The 26,696-nt window shown below is 47.5% G+C and overlaps 1 protein-coding gene across 1 annotated transcript; it reads right to left on the reverse strand.

Annotated features, from left to right (window-relative positions):
- Positions 1 to 277: 277 nt before the first annotated feature.
- On the reverse strand, positions 278 to 17,123 carry LOC109568288 (gasdermin-C). The gene is made up of 16 exons (XM_019973483.2): positions 17,016 to 17,123; positions 16,764 to 16,933; positions 14,651 to 14,871; positions 13,479 to 13,662; positions 9,676 to 9,844; positions 7,699 to 7,810; positions 6,378 to 6,425; positions 5,971 to 6,000; positions 5,830 to 5,877; positions 5,481 to 5,507; positions 5,283 to 5,312; positions 4,966 to 4,992; positions 3,982 to 4,121; positions 3,542 to 3,659; positions 2,803 to 2,876; positions 278 to 2,182 (listed from the first exon to the last, which is right to left on the reverse strand). The coding sequence occupies exons 3-16, from the start codon at positions 14,865 to 14,867 to the stop codon at positions 1,943 to 1,945; spliced, it is 1,464 nt and encodes a 487-aa protein (XP_019829042.2). The 5' UTR covers positions 14,868 to 14,871; positions 16,764 to 16,933; positions 17,016 to 17,123; the 3' UTR covers positions 278 to 1,942.
- Positions 17,124 to 26,696: the final 9,573 nt, after the last annotated feature.

Consider the following 26,696-nt stretch of genomic DNA (forward strand, 5'->3'; position numbering starts at 1 on the left):
TCTGTGTGGAGAGATAAGCAAATGCCTCTCCTGGGTGCAGGAACCCAAGCTCCGGGCGTTTATCAAATCCGTACAAGACAGGACAGAGTCCAGGCCAACTGTGCCGGACTTCTCAGAGCCCAGGTAAGTCCTTTCTTTTTTTCACGCCGGTAGAAACAGGCTCCAAACAGTCTTTTGTGTTGGAAGAGACACAGGTCTCAGTTCAGGTGGTATGGAAGCAAGAAAAACTTCCTACCTCCAACTTCGGGCAGAGAGGGGTTTGGACAGAGGCGCTCTGCTGGTGTTGGAAACAATTTGCACAAGGTGAGAGTTGTGATTTACGTTTTATTTGGGGGCAAAATGAGGACTGCAACCCAGGAGACATGCTTCAGATAGCGCTGAGAAACTGCTCCAAGGAGGCGAGGGAGGAGCTAGCACATACAGGAGCTTTGCGACCAAGTGCAGGTAGTCTGAACATCAGAAGATCACCATTAATTAAAGAGACCAGATATGTCAAGTTAAGGAATTTAGCGCTTTTTCTGTGTATGCGAAGATGTAGTCTGGGCTCACTGAAATCTTTCCTTTCATATGCATCTCGGCTATTTGGGCCCAGTATCTCATGCTTTCGCATCCTGCCCGGGGACGAGCAAGATGAATAAAAAAAGGGTTACGTGGCATCTATGTAAACACTAGAGGAAAGAAAGACAGCAGCAGAATCCATTCAGGTAGAGAAGTTAAAGAAGAGCCCACAGTGTCCTTAATTATTTTGTATTGAAGTGAAATAATCTCAGTAAAACAAGACCTTAAAGATGAGAAGAAGAGACAAGACTTCAGCCAAAAGGGAGACTGCAAAGCTAAGGGACCAAATTGAATATCAGGATGACAATTTCTGAGCTAAGAAATTAGAAAAGCAATAGAATGATGATTGCAGTTGAGGGCCGACTCAGAAACACTGAGAAAATACCTGCATGATCTCAGAGAATGCAAAAGGGAAAAGGAGAGATTATAGCGCATAGACAAGGTAAAATGAATTTAGAGGACCCAGAAGACATTTGTGGGCTTCCCAGGTGGGGCTAGTGGTAAAGAACCCGCCTGCCAATGCAGGAGACGTCAGAGATGTAGGTTTGATCCCTGGGTGGGGAAGATCCCCTGGAGGAGGGCATGGCAACCCACTTCAGTATTCTTGCCTGGAGAATCCCAGGGACAGAGGAGCCTGGTGGGCTACAGTCCATGGGGTCGCAAAGAGTCAGACACAAATGAGGGGACTTAGCACAGCACAAGGACATTTGGTGACTGAGAAATAGAGAATTCAACAAACAATGTATAATATGTTTAGTGATATGAGTGAATCTTCCTTAAATGAAGGAAGAACTGAACCCACAGCTCAGAAGGCACTGTCTGAAAACTCCCAGGCTGACTGACAGACGCACAGGCATAATTGTGTGTGTTGCCAGGTGGGGGCGGGGGGGTAGTTATAAGTTTGAAACAGTTCCAGACACACAAGAACACTTCAGAATGAAAAAGAACTCTTGTTTTAAATATTTTACCACATTGCCTTGATCACATGCTTCTCTATCCATCCATCAATTCACCTTATTTTCTAATATATTTCCAAGTAAGTTACAGATGTCAGTACACTTTACCCAATGCAATTCAGAATGCTTATTCATGAGAATTCAATCTTTGCGTACATTGCTTTGAAGTAAAGTTAACATGCAATGAAATGCTCAGATCTTTAGATACTATTTGTTAAGTTTGGACAAACGCATAAACCTTTAGCAAGATACAGAGTTACAGAGTATTTCCATCACCCTAGAATGTTCCCTCCGGTCTTTATCGATCTCTGTTCACCCAAACTGGAGTGGCAGAAGGCGGGGTTTCGTGTTCCCTGAGCACAGAGGATGCTCACAGCTAGACCAGGGTGCGGCCAGGCCTCTCTGGACTCAGGGACCCTGGGGAGGGCTCAGGCCTCGGCCAGTTGCTGCAGCACAGAGAGGGACCCGTACAGGGCAGACAGGGGCTTCTTGGCCTCCAGGTCCCAAGTCCCCTTGGGGTTGTCGGGTGCCACCCTCAGGCCGCACTCCTGCAGCAGGCCAAAGGTGACAGCCAACCCCTCATCCTGCAGCGAGGCGAGGAGCTTGGGATCCAGGGTGAAGGGAATGTTCCAGGGGTACCGGAAGTTGGGCTCCAGGATGCTCTCCACCTGGAGGAAACAGGGTCAGTTGTTGCAGGCCAGCCTTTGAAGTTGGGAATCAAGACCTTCTATCCTGAGAGCCAGGGCCTCTCGGGGTCATGGGAGAAGGAGAGCGATGGAGTCAAGGGGCCCAGAACTCTCATCCTATTCTGACCCGTGGTCAGGGTGAGCTTGGATATGTTTCTGAAAATTGTTGAGCTTTGGTTCTTCAGGTGCCAAATGGTGATACTAACATCGACCTTGCTAAATGGTGTTATCTGCAATTACATGTGTATCTGTGCAATGTGTGCATGTATGTGCATACATCTGTACACATATGTACTGACATATACATATATGTGGAGGAAGACAATTTGCAAATGGTAACCGTATGAGAAAAGGATGAGCCCCCAAACATGCATTCCTGTGTGGCTCTTTTAGAACAGTGGGAACCCTCTGCTGGGGTTGCCATGGAGATGGAGACCCTCCTGAGGTGGAGGGAGAGGCAGCCAGGGAGTTCCCAGTGGCCACACAGCTCTGTCCCCAGTGCCAGCAGGACCTGACGTCACCTCTCTTTCCTCAGGATCATTCTTATCCCGGTTCCCTCGCCCTCATCCCAGGACACTATCCCCTGGGGGTTGATTTCTTACCAGCTCCCGTTGCTGGGGCAGGATCCTCTTCTCCATGGACCAGGCCAGCAGCTCATGTTGGATGTCACTCAGCACTGGGGACAAGGGGACATTTGGGGAGAGACAGTATGAGGAGTCAGTGCTTTTTTCCCCACTGTGAACTAGGGAACCCCAAGAGAGGGGAACCCTGAGGCAGAGAAATAAAACCCGTTAGGCGTGAAGGTCAAGTTCCCTCCTGCTCTTGGGATGGTCTCCAGGATGCTCCGTAACACGGTCCAGACTGGAGCCTGGAATCATCCACACCCACTGATACATTGGATGGACTTGGGCCGGTCTTTCTAGGTCCTGGGCTGGTTCTATATCCTGTGGTGAATTTATCTCACTGAGCCCTTCTGACCTTGCAGAGAGGTATGATGTGAGATGAAGGTCGTTAGAAAGATTTTAGACAGGGGTGTGCATGCGTGCTAAGTCACTTCAGTCGTATCCAACTCTTTGTGACCCTATGGACAATAGCCCTCTAGGCTCCTCTGTCCATGAGATTCTTCAGACAAGAATCCTGGAGTGGGTTACCATGTCTTCCTCCAGGGGATCTTCCCCACCTACGTCTCTTATGTCTCTTGCGTTGGCAGGCAGGCTCTTTACCACGAGCACCACCTGGGAAGCCCCCATTAGAGAGGTGGCAGATGGCATCTAACCCCTTCCTTTCGGGTCTAGAGGCCAAATTTGTGATGTTCCCACATTTCCCTCAAGTCACTCTTACCCAGTAAGGCTTCAAGGAGGTAAATGACGCAGGGTCTTGACTCAAGCCACACATTTCTTGAGTCTTCCCGCATCTCACTTAGGAAGCTGCCTGTATGATCCCAAAGGTTCCCATCCAGCTAGAGGAGACCCGTATTAGCAGAAAGACAACAACAACAATAATAGTAATAGCAATAGATACTGTGGTACAATTCTGCCAGTATCTTTTGAGTTTACAAGTGATTAACTCAGGTAGGAGGGGAAGGGCTCTTCACCTCCCCCAGGAGGTTCCAAGCAGCTGCAGCACGTGGGCTGCAAGCCCTGGACCTGGTCACTGGGCTGGGCCAGTGTCTGGGGTCCCCTCCTCAGCCCTCCTTCCCCAGGTAGCTCAGTCGTCGACCTCCTAAACTTGCCCCTTCACAACTCTGATTGGCCTTAGGGAGAATGGGACCCCCTTCTCACCATGTCTGTGAGGTCCTGCAGAGCCCCTTGGTCCTTGAGCTTGGCCAGGATGGTATGGAAAAGAGCATCTCGAATGTCCCTGGGGAGCTCAGCCACTGCCTCTATTTCCCTAGAAACCTCGTTTTGTAGGGACTTGAAATCTGTCCTCAGCATCAACATCAACCAGAAAGTGGGGAACAATTCTTTGATTAGAAGGTTTGTGGTATGATAAGCTGGGCACCTCCATCCCATTTATCTGCCAACCAAAAGCATTTCTGCGGACAGCATGTTTGAACTCTGAGGATGGAGCTGTCATAATAGTCTAGAAAGGTGGGCAGTCCTAGTGCTGAGAAGGGGCCAGTGGGGGAAGGGGTGGGGGGAGTAGAAGGCTGGGAGGAGAGAAGGAGATTCTGGAAAGAGGTCACAGAAAGTGGAAGAAAATGACCAAGCACTCAGTTCTGGGTCATGTCTAGAACAACATGGATTCTCGTGATGGGCTCTAGAGGTGAGAATCCCAGGTGCTCTGGGCCCAGTTCCCACATGTGTTGAGTGGGATGTTTTGCGGATTACATGAGTTTACTAAGTAAAATGCTTGGCGGGGGGGTAGCACCTGGCACGCACAGATTATCGATCTCATCGTGTAACTGCCTGTATCATCTGTGACCACAGACACAATCAAGGCATGGTGTTGGGGGTTGTCTGCTTCTCCTAGGAGACTTCAGGTGGCCTCCAGATGGTCTGCTAAGAGGAAGCAGTCCAGTGAGGCAGGAATTTCTGGCTGTATTCCCACTGCTCAGAATAATGCCTGTTGCTCGAATAGTTTTCAGCAAGGGTTTGTTGTGTGCATGCATGCATCCGTGAGTGAATGAATGAATGAGTGGGGCTGTACAAAGCATCAGCGGGAAGTAGAGCTCAGATTTGTAAGTTGCGTGCACATCACCTTTTGGGCACTTAGCTTTGCAGTTTTCCACCCAGGAAGCCCCAGGTTTCTTCATAAATACTGACCTCGGGAAATGGGTTCCTGTATTCTTCCTGGAAAGAGTCACAAGGGATCATCTCCCTTTCTCATCCCCCAGGTTTACTCTTGAGATGTTTTGGAGGGTCCTGCCCTCCAAACACCTCCTCCCTTTTGTTTAACCTCTTCCTCCCCCCATTCCAGCCCATCCCTCCACCTCCTTGGCCTTCCCAGACCCTTCCCATTCCACAGAAACTAGGGCCAGGCCCCGGGGCAGTGGCAGCAAAGGCAGGGGCCATCTGCTCTGCTCTCCAGACGTGTATGTGCCATTAGGACCCCACCCCAATCCCAGCAAACACACACTCACCAATTGGGAGGATGGGACGTCTTTTGGTGCCTAGAAGGGAAATTTAATTTCCCATCCAAGAGTTAGTCTGTGAGGACACTCGGTTTCCCTGAACTTCTGCCCTTACTTCCCTGAACCCCCTGCTTTCTGTCCACCCCTTCCCCTTGCCCAGGGCACCAGAGCCAGCGCCACGGGTAGGCTGTAAGGTCATCCACTCACCCATCGCTGATTGCCTCTGCACTTTGCCTGGAAAGATAGCAAAAGGGCGCATTCTCCAAGAGTTAACCTCCCCTCCCCCAAGACACACACACAAACACGCCCCCCCCGCCCCATTACCCCATTCAAAGGAGAAAAGTGGCTTTCTCTGTGGCTGCAAAGGTCTATGGCTTGTGAAAGACAGAAAAGATAGCAGGCTACGGAGGAAGGAGGGTAGTTTCCCTCTGGGTCTGCCTTGCAGATTAACACCTGGGCTAAACACCTTGCACTGCTCTTATTAGCATCCAGAGAGGGTCAGGGCTCAGCAGGGCCTGGGGGCTTGGCAGAGAACCTGCCCTGCTGAGGAACTCACCTACGAAAAAGGCTTTCCGCTTGTTGTCATCTGAGATGGAAAGAATTTCTGGATGGGGAAGAAGGCAGGTCAGGAGAGCCCAGGTTATTCCTGGTGGAGGGGTCTGATCCCACTTTCCCGGCTCTAAAATGACTCGCTCACCTGGTGACAGCGGCAGCCCCTGCAGTTTAACTGGAAGAAGAAACAGATGTGCTCACTCAGGTGCCTTTTCTCCCTTCCCGTCCCTTCTCCCTCCTCCTCCCAGCCTCTCTAACTCCTCCCTGCCCCCCCTTATTTCTCACCTCTCAGCTGACACAATGCCTGGAGACAGGAAACCTTGGCAAGTACCGCCCCCCACCAACTTCCCCCTCCCCAGGACTCTGCTTCAGGATTCAGAAGAGAGAGGTGGCTGTCTCTGGGGCCAAGGGGCCTGTGGCAGGGGAAGAAACGAGGAGGTGGTGGAGGACCTGGCTGGAGGGGTCTTTCCTGTGGGACTGAGTGCCTTGCAGGGCTTCTGCAGCATCCAGCCCCAGGTCTAGACAGAGACCCCGCCCAAATCAGGAACTCACTTTCTGGGAAGGTTTTCTGCTTGTCGTCATCTGAGATGAGAAGAATGGCTGCAAGGGAAAGAAGCCAGGTCAGGAGAGCCCAGGTTATTCCTGCTGGGTCCTTTCACACGGCTGCACCCGTAGACCTCGCCCTTCGCCCTCCGGCCTGAATGGTGCAGAGAGGCCCTGCACGCCCCCTCGTGGTCAGGGCACGACTTGCAGGCAGGGCTGTAACACTCTCCTGAGTCCCGCTGACTTCGGTTCCCACGGGCTAACACTTAGAAAACATATTTTTGAAAATGAGGCTTCTTCTCATCCCCTCCTAAATAAATAACACTTTGTCATTCCCCATGCTCGTTAATAACACTACCATCTCCTGATGCCCTCTGCACAGTCTCTGGTCTCTTTCTAAATTAGCCGTGAATCCCATCTTTGTCTCTACTCTCAGTAGGACTGGCCCTTTTTCTGGAAGCTGAGGTCCTCTGACCCCATGAGACTGGAGAGCTCAGTTCTTTTCTACTGCTATCGACAGGCGGTGACTGATGCCAGGACCTGGCCTTGATGAGATGTTACAGTCGGGGTGCTATACGTGTGTGTCTGTGTGTGTGTTGAGGGCGCCCTCTCTCCTTGGACCTCAGCTGTGTCAGGACGGCCTCTAGCTGGGTCTCAGCATTTGGGAGGGGAGAGAGGGGACGCCAAGCACACTGAGCTGTGTTCGCAGTGCTCACTGTTCCTCCTGGGTGTGTGGTTGCTGTTTGATGACACTGGTTCACAGATGTCGAGTCAGAACCCAAAGCGAGGGTGTGTGTATTGGGGGCTGTGCATTTTGAGGCTAGTGAGGGAAAGACGTATTAATAGATGAATTCCTGTGTTCCTTTGTTGGGGCTTCCCTGGTTGCTCAGATGGTAGAGAATCCGCCTGCAGTGTGGGAGACCCGGGTTCAATCCCTGCGTTGGGAAGATCCCCTGGAGGAGGAAATGGCCTTACATCTGCAGTTCTGTTTATGACGAGTCACTGTGTTATGAGCTTTGCCTGGGCTTACAGGGCTCTGAGGCTCCCCCAGGTGAGCTGCCAAGAGCGGCAGGGCCTTGAATGCAGGGTAGGGATCAGGGCTACTCTTTGCCTGGTGCTAAGGACACCCTGCGTTGGGCCCCCGCTGTGTCCATCTCTGCGTGGGACACTGCCTCTGAATCTCCGTGTGGTCATAGTTCGGTCTTGCGGGCTTGGAGGTGGCTGTGGGAGGCTGAGAAGTTGTGCTCCTCCCCTCCCCCGGCAGGGAGGGAAGCCAGGGTGGCCTCTGGGTGGTCTCCCACTGCCCCCACCCCTTTCAGTCCCTGCTCACCTCGGCCATCCTCCCGGAACACCAGCTGCTTCTTCTTATAGGCCATCACGGTGCCCTGGGGCACAGTCATTGTCCTCTTCCTTTCTTTGAGACCCGATCCCTCTGCTGTGCTCTGGGGAGAGAAGCCAGGCAATACGGTCATGTGTGCATGAGCTTCTAGAAGCTCACGAGCCGAGGACCCAGCAGCCTCCTACCCTCCCACTCCCCATCCTGGTCCTGATTTCCAGTTACCCATTTTTTTTTTAAATCTTCTTTGGTCAAGTATTTACCTTCACGTCTCTCAATGTCATGCTTTTATTGCATGTATTTGGGCGCCCTGTGGACCAGTCAAGCTAACACATAAAACTAACCGTTACGTGGAGTTATTCCCGTATTCTAGGAGACCTGAACGACGATGAACATATATCCTCATATGACCTGGATGAGTGGGATGGTGGGGGGCTGGGAGGGAGGCTTGTGAGGGAGGGGATATATGTGTACATGGCCAATCCAGTTCACTGTACAGCAGAAACTAACACAACAATGTAAAGCAATTACACGCCAGTAAAAAAATGTATCATCATAAGTTCTTTGTAGATGCTATTATTTTAATTATTTTGGATCAGGGAGCTGTTCCTCAGAAACACACACAATGTCCTCAGGCAGCCTCATGAGTCACTGGCTGTCCAGAATCAGCTCTGTGCTTTGATCCCCCAGGATGCCTCCTACCCTCGAGTTCCTGAGAGAGTCCAGTGTAGACCGATGCCACGGGGGGCTCTGACGTATCGAAACACAGGTGGTACCAGGCCACACGGATGCGTCCGTGAACCAGGGTGAGAAGCAAGCTGTTTTAACAGCATCTCAGCCCAGGAGCTGATATTTAGAAGCTTGCTGGGCCCTGTGAGAGTCGTTCTATGTGAAAGGATGCTGGGTTTTCTCCTGTTCTCGCAGAGTCCAGGTGCCCAGCCCAAGCAGATGGAGACCCAAAGCTGAGCATCAAAATGTCCTTCAGATTGGAGCCATGTTTTATTTATTTCAGGATTCTTTGGAATCAAATGATGCAGGTGGGATCTGGCCTCCCCCAGGACAAATTAACCGATTTGGGGAAAGTTAGTTCATATTTCAGGTTATTTTTTTTTTCCCTTTTTAGTTCCTAAATCTCTTACATGAGGACAACTTACACACAGTATGTTGCATAGAAAACATGTTATAACACACATGCAATTTCTTTATCTCCGCGAATCCTAGCTGATATTGCATACATATTTGATATATTACTTTGTCTAAATCAATTTAAAAGATTATAATTGGCCATCGTGAGTGAGTTGTGTACATCATATGTGCTTGAATGTATTTGAATCTATAAACTTTCTGCTTCAGGTATCACAGTATTTAGGGTGTTTTAACTGACAAAGTTTTGTTTTGTGTTAATGATTCCTTGGGCTTCTCAGGTGGCTCAGTGATAAAGAACCCGCCTGCAATGCAAGAAACACAGATTTGATCCCTGACTGGATTGGGAAGATCCCTTGGAGAAGGAAATGGTGACCCACTCCAGTATTCTTGCCTGAGAAATCTTATGGACAGAGGGTCCTGGCGGGCTACAGTCCATAGGTCTCAGAGCTGGACATGAGTTGGCGACTAGACAATAATTCCTTGTTTTCTCTAGCAAACCACACAAGAATATAGTATAGTGACTACACTTTAGTAATTTCAAGGGTCTATCATTTGCCCAAAACAAAATATAATCTCAAATAATTAAATCTATTGCCCATTTTACCACTATGGAATAATCCCATGTACTGAAATACTAAAGGGAGGATGTTAGATGGACTCTCAGGTCAGGGGTCAGGCTTCCTCAGCACATGAGAAGTGGGGAGTAATGACCCCACTCACCCCACCCCCTGAAAGCAGGTCCTAAGAGGGCCCAGAGACCCTGGGAAGGGACGCTGGGCTGGCTGTGCTCTTGGGGCCCGACCCCACTTCAGGACAACACGGTACCTTGGCATAAAAACTCCAAGGGATAGAGAATGTGCCCGTGGCATTCACACTGCTGCTGTCCTGAAGGACGGTTTCGTTGACCAGTTTCACAGCCTCTGTCACCACATACAGGTTGTCCCCTCTGGTCCGGCACTCCTGCAGAAATGACGGCTCTTGATCCAACACTTTCCTAGGAGACATAAAGGAGGAGGAGGGTCAGAGTGCAAAAGAGATGGCTTCTCAGGTCTCTCCTCTCCTTAGGACCTGAAGGCTGCAGAGCCTGTGTGGAGCCCTAACGGTGGGAAGGTACTGGCTTATAGGCTAAGAAGGATGTCTCTGGTATGCATGATGGAGAGGCCCCCTTCTCTTATGGAGGGATGGGTGTGAGAGTATGCAAGCCATCTTCTTAAGGCTTTCCAAAATTATGTTATTTCTTTTAGAGGGCAGTTTATAGATCTCCAGCTGTAGGGCCTCTGACCAGAAGATCCAGAAGTAGACAAGTCTAGACGGTGGAGAACAGTCCTTAGGAGATCCTGTTGTCAAACCTGGGGACCTCCACACCCATCCTTGTCCAGAGACATAGTCAGGGTGCGATGTGGAGCACACAGATAAAGTATGATGATGCTGGGAGGATTTTAGATGATTTTTTTTCTTGACTAGTTTGGGTGGGTGTTTATGGATTGAACATCCTTGGTAGGTGGGTAGGCCTGGCTTGAAGATGTAAGTTTGGGTGGGAGATGTGAGCGGTGTGAAGTCCTGAAGACAAATTTCATCTCCATTTCATTTCTGAGACTCATCTCTGATTCCACTCAAGGCCCCTGCTAGGGTTGGTGCCCTGGATACCAGCCATGTCGAAGACTGAGAAACTCTTAGATTGCTTTTCGGTGGAGGGGGTCACTGAGGATCCAGGGCTGAGCTTTCCCATGGCCCTTGGAGTGCAGTTCAAGCCACTTATTTTTCAGTTGCTAAGTCATGTCTGACTCTTTGAGATCCCATGATCTACAGCTTGCCAGGCTCTTCTATACTCCGCTGTCTCCCGGAGTCTGTTCAAATTCTTGTCCATTGAGTCGGTGATGCTCTCTAACCATCTCATCCTCTGCCGCCCCCTTTTCCTTCTGCCTTCAATCTTTCCCAGCATCAGGGTCTTTTCCAATGAGCTGGCTCTTGGCATCAGGTGGTCAAAATATTGCAGCTTCAGCAAGAGTCCTTCTGATGAATATTCACGGTTGATTTCCTTTAGGATTGACTGGTTTGATCTCCTTGTAGTCAAAGAGACTTGCAAGAGTCTTCTCTAGCATGACAATTCAAAAGCATCAATTCTTCGGCAGTCAGCCTTCTTTATGGTCCAACTCTTACATCCATATGTGACTACTGGAAAACCAAAGCTTTGACTAGATAAACTTTTTCAGCAGTGACGTCTCTGCTTTTGAATATACTGTCTAGGTTTGTCGTTGCTTTCCTTCTAAGAAGCAGTCATCTTTTAATTTCATGGCTGCAGTCACTGTCCTCAGTGATTTTGGAGCCCAGGAAAATAAAATCTGTCTCTGTTTCCATTTTCCCCCCTTCTTTTTGCCATGAAGTGATAGGATCGGATGTCATGATCTTAGTTTTTTTTTTTTTTTAATGTTGAGTTTCAAGTCAGCTTTTTCACTCTGCTCTCAAGCTGCTTATCTGGTGTCTAAGGGCTGTGTTATCTGATATCTACTTACTTCCTGAGCCTCATTTTCTTTCACCTTCATCTTGGTTGGCTAAGCTGCAGCCTCCCCCCTCCAACATCTTGACAATACCCACCTCTGCCCTGCCTCATTGCCTTTAACCCCTCTTCTGGATCCCTTTCATCCCGCTCTTGCTTGCTTCTTTTATTCTTTAGGTCTGAACTCAGCCCCTCCGAGGCCTAAACAGACCACCCTCCCTCCAGGCATTCTCTGTTACTTCTTCCGGTCTTACCTTCAGAGCCCCCATCACAAACTGTGATTACCTTTGTAGCTGAAACGCGTTGCAGCCTCCACATCCCATTTATTAAAAACCTAACTGCCTTCTTATATTTAAAGCTTTGATCTCAGACTTACTTATCTTACTTGAAACTAGCTGATACAATTTACTCTAGGAATTTTCTCTTTATTCATCAAGGAGAAAAATGGTTTTTATTTTCTTAGCTCCAGAAACCCAGATATTTTCCTGCAAGACCGTCTTTGCAGATGCTATTTCCAGTTAGGGCTGGCAAGACACAAGGAAGACAGATATTGGGCAATGCCCTGTCAAAGTGACTTCTGTTAAGTTTCTAGTTGCTTCCTTAACATGGGCTCCCACCTTTGTTGCCTTCATAAAAATCTATTTAAACTGGCATCTCAGTTTTTAAAAGGTGTAAAGACTTAAGTTTTTTGTTAAGTTCTTAGAGATTCATTGGCTATCCATCTTTGCCTATATGCATGGAGGTAAATTAAATCACCGGACACTTGCAGAGTTTAATTAAACAGTCTCAGAGTCTTTGTCTCATTTAAATAAATATTTTATTAATTTATTTTTTATTGATTATTTCCTCACTCCCTGTCCTTTGCCTGTCTACACTAATTAAAAGTGGCTTTCAGTTCAGTTCAGTCTCTCAGTCGTGTCCGACTCTTTGTGACCCCATGAACCGCACCATGGAGTCCATCACCAACTCCCGGAGTTCATTCAAACTCATGTCCATTGAGTCGGTGATGCCATCTAACCATCTCATCCTCTGTCATCCCTTTCTCCTCCTGCCTTCAATCTTTCCCAACATCAGGGTCTTTTCCAAAGAGTCAACTCTTTGCATCAGGTGGCCAAAATATTGGAGTTTCAGCTTTAACATCAGTCCTTCCTATGAACACCCAGGACTGATTTCCTCTAGGATGGACTGGTTGGATCTTCTTGCAGTCCAAGGGACTCTCAAGAGCCTTCTAAGCATCAATTCTTCAGTGCTCAGTTTTCTTTATAGTCCAACTCTCACATCCATACATGACCACTGGAAAAACCATAGCCTTGACTAGACTGACCTTTGTTGGCAAAGTAATGTCTCTGCTTTTTAATATGCTGTCTAGATTGGTCATAACTTTTCTTCCAAGGACTAAGTGTCTTTTGATTTCATGGCTGCAGTCACCATCTGCAGTGATTTTGGAGCCCCAAAAAATAAAGTCTGACATAGTTTCTGCTGTTTCCCCATCTATTTCCCATGAAGTGATGGGACCAGATGCCATGATCTTAGTTTTCTGAGTGTTGAGCTTTAAGCCAACTTTTTCACTCTCGTCTTTCACTTTCATCAAGAGGCTTTTTAGTTCCTCTTCACTTTCTGCCATAAGGGTGGTGTCATCTGCATATCTGAGGTTATTGACATTTCTCCCAGCAATCTTGATTCCAGTTTGTGTTTCTTCCAGTCCAGCGTTTCTCATGATGTACTCTGCATATAAGTTTAATAAGCAGGGTGACAATATACAGGCTTGATGTACTCCTTTTCCTATTTGGAACCAGTCTGTTGTTCCATGTCCAGTTCTAACTGTTGCTTCCTGACCTGCATACAGGTTTCTCAAGATAGGGCAGAGATATTTATATCGTGTTATTATTCAATGCCCAGCACATAATAATAACACAGTAATGGGTAACTACTGTTTTAATAAGTGTGTATAAGATAATGACTATTAGTTGCATGAATGAATGAATGCATGAATATCTAAGAAGAGCAGCATGATATGGGAGGTCATTTTCTTCATTCTAAACCTCAGCAACAAGCTCTGCTAGATGCCTCCTTGCCCACGAGGAGAGCCCTTGGGGCTCCCTGACCCGTTTTTCCTCTCCCCTGGCCTCACCTCTTCTGGAGGTCTTCCCAGTCCCATGGTGAGATGGTAACAGACTGAACCTCCAGGGAGCATTCACAGGACTGGGTAGCCGTCCCTGACACACTCACTTCTAGCCCAGCAGTCACATCCACCTCAGCTGCCCCCTTCCAGACCGTTTTGTCAATGAAGATGAATTTTTTTGACAGTACAGGCTCTGGGGATAGAAAAAATGTCTTAGTTTTAGCCAAGAATTCACTCTGGAACAGCTGGTGTAGGAAATAGAATAACTAAGTCCTCTTTTTATCCTAATCCTCTTTAAAAAAAATATATATATATATATAGTGTGTGAATTTTTATTTACTTAGCCACTCCCCATCAGGGATTGAACTCGAGTTCTCTGCAGTGGAAGTGCAGAGTCTTAACCACTGGACCACCAGGGAAGTCCCTACGCCATCCCTCTTACTCATGTAAATCTCAGTTAAAGTTTTAAACGTAAATTACTGCTGAGGACACGCAATCCATCTCCCCAGGGGCTGGACAGCAAGGGACGATGTCCTGATTCCAAGAAGGGATGAAGTCACTTGCACGCAGGTCCAGGAGAGCCCGAGCATCCTCTCTCCAGGCACTGCGTCAGCCCCATGGGGCAGCACACCGAGCAGAAAATGTTTGGGGTTTAGAGCCAGGCAGACCTGATTTGGATTCTAGTTCTACCAGTTCCCACAAGGCATTTTGTAAGTTTCAATTTGAAAGTGAAAGGGAAGTCGCTCAGTCACGTCTGACTCTTTGCAACCCCATGGACTGTAGCCTACCTGGTTCCTCCGTCCATGGGATTTTCCATGGCAAGAGTAGTGGAGTGGGGTGCCATTGCCTTCTCCAGGGGATCTTTCCCACCCAGGGATCGAAACCCGGTCTCCCCTATTGCAGGGAGCCGGTTTTACCGGGGAAGTAAGTTTCAATTTATTCTTATGCAAATGGAGCTATTAATCCCAACTTGAGAGGCTGCTGTAAGGATTCAGTGTGCTAAAAAACGTGCCTGGGTCCAGATAATTAGATTCTCAAAGAAGCGTGGCTCCTTGCCCTGTGCCTTGAGGCAGGCTGCTTTGGTATCTACCTGTGCAGGTGTCTTAGGGGTTTCTTGGGTGCTCGACTGTGAGCACCCTTATGTCTCACTCCTCACCTCCCTCACCCCTGGTTGACATTACCTGGGACTGAAGGGCTTGGCTCCAGGATGTCGGTGAGGGTGTGGTCAACTGGAACATCAGGTTGTTCCCAGAACTGAGAGAGGGTCCTCCTCTTCTTCCGCAGTAGCTTCAGCTGACAGAATTTGTGGGCACTCAGCAGGTTTTGGAGGGGCCTGAAGTCTTTGTCGCCAAGTTCTTTGACCAAATTCTTGCTAGTATGCTCAAACAGGGAGGGCATGATGCTAGGAGCACAGAGAGGAGCACACAGTTCATTTGGGAGAAAAGGGGCAACCTCTGATAGATCCTTGATGTTTGAACGGACATGATAGGAGATGAATTTAGGTCTTAAACCAGACACAGAAGGGCAACTACTACAAAATCTTACTTGTATGTGAATTTTAAATAGCTAAACTCGTGGAAGAAGCAGAGAGTATGATGGTGCCCAGGCGTTGTGCGGGGAAATGGAGTGATATTGGTCAAAGTGTTCATAGTTTCAGTTATACTGGATGGAAAAAACATGGAGATCTAATGTACAGAATGGTGACTATATAGTTAACACTATTGTATTGTATACTTGAAATATGCTGAGCTCGTATCTTAAGTGTTCTCATCACACACGCACAAGAGGGAGTATGTGAGGTGGTCAAAGTAGAAAGTATTAGGTGCTCAGTCGTGTCTGACTCTTTGCGACCCCATGGCTTGTAGCCCACCAGGCTCCTCTGTCCATGGAATTCTCCAGGCAAGAGTACTGGAGTGGGTTGCCATTCCCTTCTCCAGGGGATCTTCCCAATCCAGGCACGAACCTGGGTCTCCTGCGTCGCAGGCAGATTCTTTATTGTGAGTCACCAAGGAAGCCCATGTGAGGTGGTGGATATGTTTATTAGCTTTATTATGGTGACCATTTTACATTGTATATACGTATATCAAAATATCAAGTTATAAACCTTAAATATATAGAATTTTTGTCAGTTATACCTCAATAGATCTGAACAAAGGATTAGACAGATTAATAAAAAAGCACAAAAAGGAAGTAAATCCCAGGCAATAGTGTAGATTGGAGCTCAGAGCCAAGAACTGCCCTGGAGATCCAAATGTTTGAATTATCTGTGTGTAAGTGGTAACTGAAACCATTTACCACTTCCTGGTATAGTACTTACTTACCACTTACTAGCAGTGTAGTAAGGATGTGTGTGTGCATGCTCAGTTGTGTCTGACTCTTTGTGACCCCACGGATTGTATGTAGCCCACCAGGCTCCTCTGTCCATGGGATTCTCCAGGCAAGAATACTGGAGTGGGTTGCCTTGCCCTCCTCCAGGGGATCTTCCTGACCCAGAGGCAGAACCCGAGTCTCCTGCATTGCCAGGCAGATTCTTAACTGTTCAGCCACTAGGGAAGCCCAGTAATGATGCAGACATGAATAAACAGTTAATAGTTGGGTAGGCAAAAATGTGAAGTGCATGTTTCAGACCACATCAAATGAGAGCAATTCAGTGCTCTCTCTCGAGGAAATAGGAACAAGATTTTCCACTTATATAGAATTCACTTTTGAACACTCATTGAGTGTTGAATAAAGACAGAATTTTCAACAATTCAAATAAAATCCCTGATGTGACTTTCCGTTTTGTCTAGTGTGGGCCCTGGAAGGGCTCAATGGACAACAGAGAAACATAAGAACGAAAAGGATTCTCTCAGCCTGGGCCTGGATAAAGATGTATCAGAGATATATCCCTGAGCCTTACATGCTTGGAGATTGTTATCAGGAGTTCTCCTTTACTAATGAGAACTTTAGAGGAAGCAGTACCTTCTCTAGGGGTCACATTGTGCTGTGCTGAGTCACTCAGTCGTGTCCGACTCTTTGTGACCCCATGGACTGTAACCCGCCAGGCTCCTCTGTCCATGGGATTCTCCAGGCAAGAATACTGGAGGGGAGTTGCCATACCCTCCCCCAGGGGGTCTTCCCGACCCAGAGATCGAACCCAGGTCTCCCGCATTGCAGGCGGATTCCTTACCATCTGAAAAACCCGAACAAATGCACCTCTGTTCATTTCAGAAATCTACCCTGAACATTTCTGTCTCTGGCCAGAATATAATATCTTCTCTTCTTGTTCATCCCGAGTCTCCAGTTAGAACTTACCAGACTGTGTATTGTTTTGCCTTGTAGAAAATATTCCAGTTGAGTAGGGTCCCTTCAGACCTCCTGACGTCAAGCAGAGTTTGACAAACTTCAGAGAGTAGATACACGTGACTCTACTCACTATTTTCTCTCCACCAGTAAGTCTCTGACTCAATTTCCAATGCAAAATCCTAGAAAGACAAGCATACGATGGGCCCTCTTCTCTTCCGGGAGACCAGGGCCAGAGCTGAATTCTGGATCATGGAATCTTACCTTCTTAAGTCCTTATCAGCCAAAAGTCTGTGAAGTAGAATCGGGCAATGCTTGGTTCTATATTTATTAGGCTGTCTTGGAGCAGATTGGACAGAAATGTTGGGAAGCAATGCTCTTTTCCTGGCACAAAGAGAACTGGTTCAACAGGTCTTTGATTTATGCGTTTATTAGTCTTTGTGGCTGTAGTAACACACCTGGCTCACATTTTATCTTAAGTGTGCTGTGTGTAAACTGCAATCCTGGATCAGCGAGGAAGGGCCAAAAGTAAGCATGCTGATTTACTCAAGATTTCAGAGGGGGATGAGGTGGGGTAGGGGCATTGCAAAACACAGGTTAGTTTCTTGAAAATTCTCCATTAGTCATCTTTTCAGCTTAGCCTTTTCAGAGGTTTTCATGGCGATCTTTCCTCTCAGGCCCTCCTTCCTCCCCTGACTCTGTTTCTCCTCTCCTGGTCAAGGTCTTGCATGTTTCTGCCATTTCGCTTCTTGGTCTCTGCTCTTTCGCACATTCTCTCTTCCCTTTCTTTTCCAGGGCAACCTGAGCTTCTCAAAGCCCTCCCTCCCTGAGCTACTCAGTCAGCACACAGCTGCTACATGCCAGCTACAATTTCTAGTCTCTGGGTCTACATTTTCTTACATACTGTCTGGACTCCAGTCTTAGGGGTACAGAGGTCAGTAAGACAGAGTGCCTGACTCCAAACACTTACCTTTACTGTGGGGAAGACAGACAATACCCATTTTAAGACTGGCGAAGTAAAGAAGATGGAGAATAAGGGTGTCCTCACAAGGGTACTGAGAGTACGTCTGTGGATGAGTGCGTGTGTGGTTTATGCTGAGTTTGCAGGCCGGCTCCCCTCTGTTTGCCGGGATTCACAGTCCCTCCATCTCGCCTTCTTGACTCTTCAACATCTACTTTTCCTTAACGTCCTCTGCTTACCTCACTCCTTTGCCAGGATCGCCCAAACAACCCAGCTTGGAGTTACCTTTCTGATGCATACGTCGCACTTTCCCGATTCTTTCCGAGTGTCACATTTAAGAAGCCAGGGTGGGCACTTAGCCAAACCCCTCTTTTTGTGGCTGTTGGTTCTGCCTTCGCAGTAGGCCTGGACCTGAAACAGGAGGGAAGGGGGCAGGGCACAGCCTTGAAAGAACGACATAGCCATAGGACATGACATGAACCGGTGAGAACCAACTAGGTCCAAGGAGGTGGCAGAGACTGCTGCTAGCTTCAGTACGTGCTCCTTGTAGGGGATCAGCAAGGTAAACGACGCACCCACAGGTGCCATGGTAGTTCCAAGTCCGATCATCAAAGGTCAGCCAGTGGGCGGTGGACAATTCCTGGAAATCCCCAGCCTTTCCTCCCAAACAGTTGGACTACTTCTCCCACTCATTAGCCTACAAAACTACCCACTGACACGAGATGGCCCACACTGCGAGCGGCCTGTGCTCCTCCCTTAATCCACGTCTTACCTGTCATCTGTTTCTCACTGACTTCTTCCTCAGGAACCTGAGCTTGAGTCCTGAGGCCAGACGTGTGATCTCAGTTAAAAGACCACAGGCTCAAGTCCCAGTCTGGGACGCACGGGTTCCAATCTGCTCTCTTGATATCAGTTTCTGTGCTGAACTCTGGCCTGGTGACCATCACCTCTCGTCTGCATCCACGTAATCCTTCCCAACGTGACTTCCTACTTTGGCCCTTTCCGTGTCTGTTGTCAACACAGCAACCACAGGCATCTTCTCAAAAGATGCAGCGATTTTATTTTACTCTTTATTTTACTCTTGAGCTCAAGCCCTTCCATAGCTGCCAATCCTACTTCAAGTCCAAACCAAGTCGTACAAATGACTAAGCGTAGGCTGCACCAACTTGTTCTCACTCTGATGAATCCTCACACTTGCTCTTCCACTTTCACGCCAAGTATTTCTTCCTTTAGAGTCTTTGCACTTGCTTATTCCTTTGCCTGGACTACCTCCCCCTGCAATGTCTGTACGGTCCACTTCCCATCTTATAACCCTTTAAGTCTTTGTTCAAAAGTCCCTTCTCAGTGAGGCCTTCCCAGTCAAATTGCCAAGACCACCGTCACCCCTCCCGCTGCTCATGGATGTCTACCGTTCCTAGCCCTCTATCTGGCCCTGCAGTGGATGATAATTCTGAGCCTCCCTTGGGTCTTCAGAGCACCCATGGGTGGGTTCAGGAGATACAAAAGCTGTCCAGTTGGCCCCAAATGGAGGTCAGTGTTCAGCAGGGCCCACGGTCTGGGCAGAGAACCCCCCAGCCCTGAAACTCGCTTCTCTACAAAGGTTTTCTACCTCTCATAATCTGAGACGAGAAGAATGGCCAGATGGTGAAGAAGCCAGGTTACTCCTGCTGGGTCCTTTCACTTCCCTGTCCCTCAGTGTCCCACTTCCCCCTCACCCCCCTTCCCCCCCAACTCCACCCCAGGCCTGATGCAGAAGCTTTTCTCAGTGTGGCCTGGGAACCCCTGGCATCAGAATCCCCTGGAATGATCATTCAGACTCAGAATCGCTGACCGTACACTGGCTTCCCTTGGTGGCTCAGATGGTAAAGAATCTGCCTGCAACGCAGGAGGCCCAGGTTCGACCTGTGGGTCGGGAAGATTCCCCTGGAGAAGGAAATCACAACCCACTCCAGTATTCTTGCCTGGGAAATCCCACGGAGAGAGGAGCCTGGCAGGCTACAGTCCACGGGGTCGCAAAAGAGTTGGACATGACTGAGTGACTAAAACTTTTCACTGAATCAGACTTTCTGAAGAGGAAGCTGGGGCCTCTATTTGAGTTCACATTTTATTTTTTCCCTAGCTTTATTGAGATATCGACCTATAACATATACAAGGTTAAGGTGTCCAATGTGATGATTTGATGCATGTATATGTTGCAAAATGGTTACCACAATTAGGTTAATTCACACTTTCATCCCTCATATAATTACCACTTTTTGTGGTAATGTTTAAGATGTCCACTCTTAACAACTTCAAGTATATAATATACTATTGTTTTTGTAATTTTTATGTACTCATTTATTTTTGGCTGTGCTGGGTCTTCGTTGCTGCGTGGGCTTTTCCTTTAGCTGCGGCGATCAGCAGCTACTCGGTGGTTGTGGTATGCGGGGTTCCCACTGCAGTGGCTTCTCATGGTGCGGCGCACGGGCTCCAGAGTGCAGGCTCAGTAGCTGTGATACCTGGGCTTAGCTGTTCCGCGACACGTGGAATCGTCCCAGACGGAGGATCGAACCTGTGTCCCTTGCATTGTCAGGCAAATTCTTAACCACGGGACCGCCAGGGAAGTCCATTCCAGTATTGTTAATGACAGTTGACATTAGATTCCCAGGACATATTCATCTTAGAATTTTGTATCCTTTGACTGATGTCTTCCCATTCCCTCCATCCCCCAGGCCCTGGTAACCTTCATTCTGCTCTCTGTTTGTATGACTTTGGCTTTTTTATCTTCCACATGTAAGTGAGACGACACGCTATTTGCCTTTCTCGGCTGATTTGTCTTGCGTAGCATGACGTCACTGAGCTCCATCCGGTGTTGCACAAAAGTGGCATGGCGCCTACACGTTAAGTAAGCACTTCCAGGGCGACTGTATTCTACCTTACGTGACATTGGGCTTCCCACGTGGTACTAGTGGTGAAACACCTGCCTGCCAACGCAGGAGACGGAAGAGACGCGGGTTCGATCCCTGGGTTGGGAAGATCTCCTGGAGGAGGAAACGGCAACCCACTCCAGTATTCTTGCCTGGAGAAGCCCATGGACAGCGGAGCCTGGTGGGCTACAATCCCTAAGATCGCAGAGTCAGACATGACCGAAAACCTGATATTAGATTGTAACATCATTTAGTCTAACGTACACATTACACCATCTTTAAAAGGAAAGGAAATCGTTGTTCTAGGGTTGTCTTCTAGAGGTGTCCTCTAGGGTTGTCTTCTGTTCCCTGTTATCTTACTCTCGAAGCTCCTCCGTCACCTGTGTGTATCTAGTTCTGCCATCACCCTGGGTGATTTCCAGTTTCATGTAAGAAATATACAGAGGCCCTAGTCTTGCCTAAGACCAAACGTTAAGTGTTTGTCAGAGGATGAGAGCCCATCAAGGAAGCAGAGTGGAAATGGTCCCATAAATGGAGACCCCACAGATCATGGTGTGGCAGTGTCTGGGGAGAAGAGAGTTCTAGGAGGGAATGATCAAGTGTGTGTTCCATGGTGGTGCACGCAGAGTGCATTCACTAAAGGACAGACTGCAGTGGGCTGAGGTGTGGGTGCCGGGGAGGGGGTGAGGACGCAGGGTATAGGAAATCCTTAAGGAAGTTTCTATGAGGGGCAGGTGGGTGGGACGAGGGGAGTCACTGGAGGAGGGCATTTGGGTGAAGGGGTTTACGAGCTGGCAGAGGCCTGCTCTGGTCATCAGGTCCTGGGGAAGCACTTGGGTGACCTGGAGAGGGTGCAGATAAGCTTGTGTCCATCACTTCACTGGACACCTTTCTCTCATCATCACATCAACTCTGAAGAGAAGGTCTCTTCCACTTTACAGATGGGAAGGCTGTGTAAGAACAAACACAAATTAAAAATAAGCTTATTTCTCCCAGTTGACAGTCAAGGGAAAGATTTCCCTCCTCTCCTTTTCCTTAGAATATTTTAGAAAACTTGGGAGAAAAAAAAAAGTCTGCACTTTCTCCTGTCTTGGAAATGTATATAAATTGTTTAGGAAACTCAGCTTTGGGACCCAGGAATGTCTTTATCTAGGACCTGAGAACTGCTCCTTGAATGTAAACACCTGTATCTCCCCTCCCAGTTCTGTGGAAGGGCAGGACCTAAATTCCATGGGTAGCTGTTCTAGGGCACAAACTTATTCCCTGTTGTAAAAGGTTTGTTTTTTCTTTTGGATGAAAGCCAGTTAAGTCACAGGTGTTCACACAATACCAGGTAAAGTCAGGATAAACTACATGTGATAAATGGTGGTCTTTTTATTATTTATCTTTTTGGGAGAAATATCAATAACCTCAGATATGCAGATGACACCACCCTTATTGGTAGAAAGTGAAGAGAAACTAAAGAGCTTCTTGATAAAGGTTAAAGAGGAGAGTGAAAAAGCTGGCTTGAAACTCAACGTTAAGAAAAAAGAAAATCATGGCATCCTGTCCCATCACTTCATGGCAAATACATGGGAAAAAAGTGGAAACAGTGACTGCTGGGAGCGAGCTCCGCCCGTGGCAAAGGTCATGAGGAAGGAGGCTTGGCATACGCAAAGGCTGGATAGAGCCTCAGGAGTTCCCCTGGAAATTCTCAAGCATCTACCCCCCAAACCAGAGTCTGCCTACTTTCTGCTTTGTGCTTTCACCTACACCTCTGACTTTACGGGGGGCTGTCCCCCACTACCTCTCTCTGAAAAAAGAGTTAGCTTACAGCTCCAGTTAATAATTCCTGGATGTGACAGTGTTTCAACCTACAAACTCCTTTGGAAGTCCTCTAGCCTGCCTGAATAGGTTTTTCCGGCCACATGTGATTGCTCAGAGCCTCCCATCTGTGAGAGACATGAGATGTTCTAAACTGTCTAAATACAGATTCCTTTGAGCAGTTAAAAGATTGATTAGAAATTGTATTGGTGAAGGGATTTTCACTTGTTGGGCCAATGTTTGCTGCTAAGTTTCCATATCCCTTACCTGCTGTGTCCCTGGCAGTGTATTGATTAATATAATTGGTGTAAGTAGTAACTTTAATGTTTGTAACCTGGGACCCTTGAGTTAATTCTTTTTCTTGTTATAGCCCACCACACCTTTGCTCTGTAGGAATGCAACTTTATCTAATGCTTTTTGGAGGGTGGCTCCTGACCAATCACCTTTAGAGAAAAATAAGTTTTCTGAAGAAAGGGTCTTAAAATGTTAACAGGCCTCCGGGCCAGAAGATGATGCAAATCACCTAAGCTTTTGCATATGGTAAGTTTGCAGGAAGAAAGCCTGGCTTGCTGCATGACTCTACCCCTTCCCCCATTATCCTCTATGCATAACTTAAGGTATAAAAACTACTTTGGAAAATAAAGTGTGGGCCTTGTTCACCGAAACTTGGTCTCCCCATGTCGTTCTTTCTCTCACCTTCTGGCTGAATTATTCAGCCTCTTTTCTCCACTGAATTTCCTCATTGAGCTATCCTTATTTCAGCCTCTTTTCTTCACTGAATTTTCCTACTGAGATATCCTTATTCTATTACTCTTTATATCCTTAATCAGCGTTTAACTAAGCAGTTGTTTCCTGATCCTCACCAACACCGACCCTGCTTCAAATTCCCTGGATCCACTGGGGCTGGACCCCGGCAAGCGACAGATTTTATTTTTTTAGGATCCAAAAGCACTGCAGACAGTGACTGCAGCCATGAAATTAAAAGACACTTGCTCCTTGGAAGAAAAGCCATGACAAACCTAGACAGTACATTAAAAAGCAGAGACATCACTTTGCCGAGAAAGGTCCATCTAGTCAAAGTTATGGTTTTCTTCCAGTAGTCATGTACAGATGTGAGAGTTGGACCATAAAGAAGGCTGAGTGTCAAAGAATGGATGCTTTCGAACTGTGGTGTTGGAGAAGACTCTTGAGAGTCCCTTGGACTGCAAGGAGATCCAACGAGTCCATTCTAAAGGAAATCAACCCCAAATATTCATTGAAGGACTGATGCTGAAGCTCTAAGAAAAAATCTGATGCAAAGAGCCAACTCATTGGAAAAGACCCTGATGCTAGAAAAGATTGAGGGCAAGAGGAGAAGGGGGCAACAGAGGATGAGATAGTTGGATAGCATCACTGACTCAGTTGAGATGAGTTTGAGCGAACTCAGGGAGACAGTGGAGGATAGGGAAGGCTGGTGTGCTGCATGCAATTCATGGGGTTGCAAAGAGTTGGACATGGCTTAGTGACTGAACAATATTGAAAATAAGTACCATGTAATTGGTTATATGGCTTCCCAGGTGGTGCTAGTGGTAAAGAATCCACCTGCCAATGCAGGAGATACAAGAGACCTGGGTTTGATCCCTGGGTTGGGAAGATCCCCTGGAGGAGGAAGTGGCAACCCACTCCTGTATTCTTGCCTGGGAAATCCCATGGACATTGGAGCCTGGTGGGCTATAGTCCACGGGGTCACAAAGAGACATGACTAAGCATGCATACACACACAATTGGTTGTAACTGCAGGACTATGTAAATAAAAGGGTGAGGTTTTTTTCTGTCTTTGCAGTCTCTTAGTGGATTGCTGATGACATGCACCATATTCTGGTTTAATGCTTATTCAATGATAATATTTTTTTTTTTTTTTTTTTACTACCTTTGTGGACAAATTTTCTAGGTTCGGAGATTTTAATTATATTTCCCCCACAACTGAAACGTAGCAAGTGCTATGGCAAATGATTGATCTTTTCTGCCTGTTATTTTCTTTTTTAGTTTGTTATGAGGATGAAATTAGTTCAGATAGGTCCAGGGTTTACTGCATTGCTGCTGCTGCTGCTGCTAAGTCGCTTCAGTCGTGTCCGACTCTGTGTGACCCCATAGACGTCAGCCCGCCAGGCTCCCCGTCCCTGGGATTCTCCAGGCAAGAACACTGGAGTGGGTTGCCATTTCCTTCTCCAATGCATGAAAATGAAAAAGTGAAAGTGAAGTCGCTCAATCATGTCCGACTCTTAGTGACCCCATGGACTGCAGCCCACCAGGCTCCTCCATCCGTGGGATTTTCCAGGCAAGAGTACTGGAGTGGGTGCCATTGCCTTCTCCATTGGACCCATTGAAATGTTCCTTCTCTTCACAGATGCCTTAACTGTGTAAATAAGCAAGCCCCCCACCTAGTGGTCAACACAGGACGTGCAGGCACTTCTATGAGGGTTCTTGTTCGGTTAAGTAGTGTCCTTCGGATAAATGTCTATTTATTGGTTTAACAGTTTGATGATGGAATGAATATTTAGAGCAGAGCAAGAGTGGGTAAGGGATCTGACCCAAATGGGTTTGAGTTTCTGGCTTGTGCCCTGGGTTCTGGTAATGCTGTGCTTTGAGAAGTAATGGCTGACAGTCAGGCGGCAGGAGATCTTTTATTAATTTGGTGAAAGTGAAAGTTGCTCAGTCGTGTCCGACTCTTTGTGACCCCATGGACTATACAGTCCATGGAATTCTCCAGGCCAGAATACTGGAGTGGGTAGCCTTTCTCTTCTCCAGGGGATCTTCCCAACCCAGGGATCGAACCTAGGTCTCTTGCATTGCAGGCGGATTCTTTACCAGTTGAACCATAGTGGAAGCCCAAGGATACTGGAGTGGGTAGCCTATCCCTTCTCCAGTGGATCTTCCCAACCCAGAAATTGAACTGGGGTCTCCTGCCCGGCAGGTGGATTCTTTACCAACTGAGCTGTCAGGGAAGCCCTATTAACTTGGGGGTATATTGAATTGAAAAGTCTGTGAGATCTCCCGATGAAAGTGTCAAATAGGTAGCTTGAAATAATGGTCTTGGAGTTGAGAAGTTGGATTGATGATGTGAATTTGGGAGAGACTGCTCTATAAATCAAAGAAGGTGATGGCACCCCACTCCAGTACTCTTGCCTGGAAAATCCCATGGATGGAGAAGCCTGGGGGGCTGCAGTCCATGGGGTCGTGAAGAGTCGGACACGACTGAGCGACTTCACTTTCACTTTTCACTTTCATGCATTGGAGAAGGAAATGGCAACCCACTCCAGTGTTCTTGCCTGGAGAATCCCAGGGACGAGGGAGCCTGGTGGGCTGCCATCTATGGGGTCGCACAGAGTCGGACACGACTGAAGCGACTTAGCAGCAGTAGCAGAAACAGCTCTATAAATGGCCATAAAAGGCATGAGAATAGATAAGGCTGACTTTAAAGGCAGTATATGGAAGACGAGAAGTGTACCTGAGACCAAGTCTGAGGTTTCCTAACATGCAAAGGTGGTTGGTTGGAGAAGGCTGAACCAGGAGAGGCAACTGAAAATGAGGTGGTATGGTGGGCAGAACTTTTAGCAGTGGTTCCCAAGGTTCCATGCCCTGGTCCCCAGATCCTGTGTCTTCACTCATGTGATTATATTCTATGGCACAACTGGTCTTAAAACATGGAGCTATCCTGATGGATCTAACCTAACCAGAGACATCCTTGAAAGTGGAGCATTTCCGTCAGTGGATGTCAGAACAACCTGGTGAAATTCCAAGTGTGAGATGGATTCCACGTGCTGTTGCTAACCTTGAAGGATCATGTGAGAAGCAGTATCGGCAGCCTTAAGGAATAGAGGATGGTAAAATGAAGAGGCAAAAGTTATGATGAGAAACTGGGCTATTCACATAATCTCAATGTACTGCCTCCCAGGATACTTACCAGTGACAAAGGAAAGAACAGTAACTTTACGGTGGGGAAGCAGGAAGGTTAAACTTTGTCAAGCGACCAAAGTTAAGCTCCCTGGGTTGAGACATACAATGACATCGGATATGTCTCAATCTGATGTACCAACCAGGGCATCTTCATTCATTCAAGGGACTCTGTGACCCTCTTGCCAACAGATTCTGAATGTAGACAAGAGGGGACTGATAGAATGATCCGAGACTGGGGGAGACGCAGCAACTAAATACAGTATGGGATCCTGGATCATAAAAATAACATTATTTAAACACTTTGAGAAATTTGAGTAAGGTCTGTAGACTAATTCATAG

Source organism: Bos indicus, chromosome 14 (assembly GCF_029378745.1).
Source record: "Bos indicus isolate NIAB-ARS_2022 breed Sahiwal x Tharparkar chromosome 14, NIAB-ARS_B.indTharparkar_mat_pri_1.0, whole genome shotgun sequence".
NCBI classification, from domain to species: Eukaryota; Metazoa; Chordata; class Mammalia; order Artiodactyla; family Bovidae; genus Bos; species Bos indicus.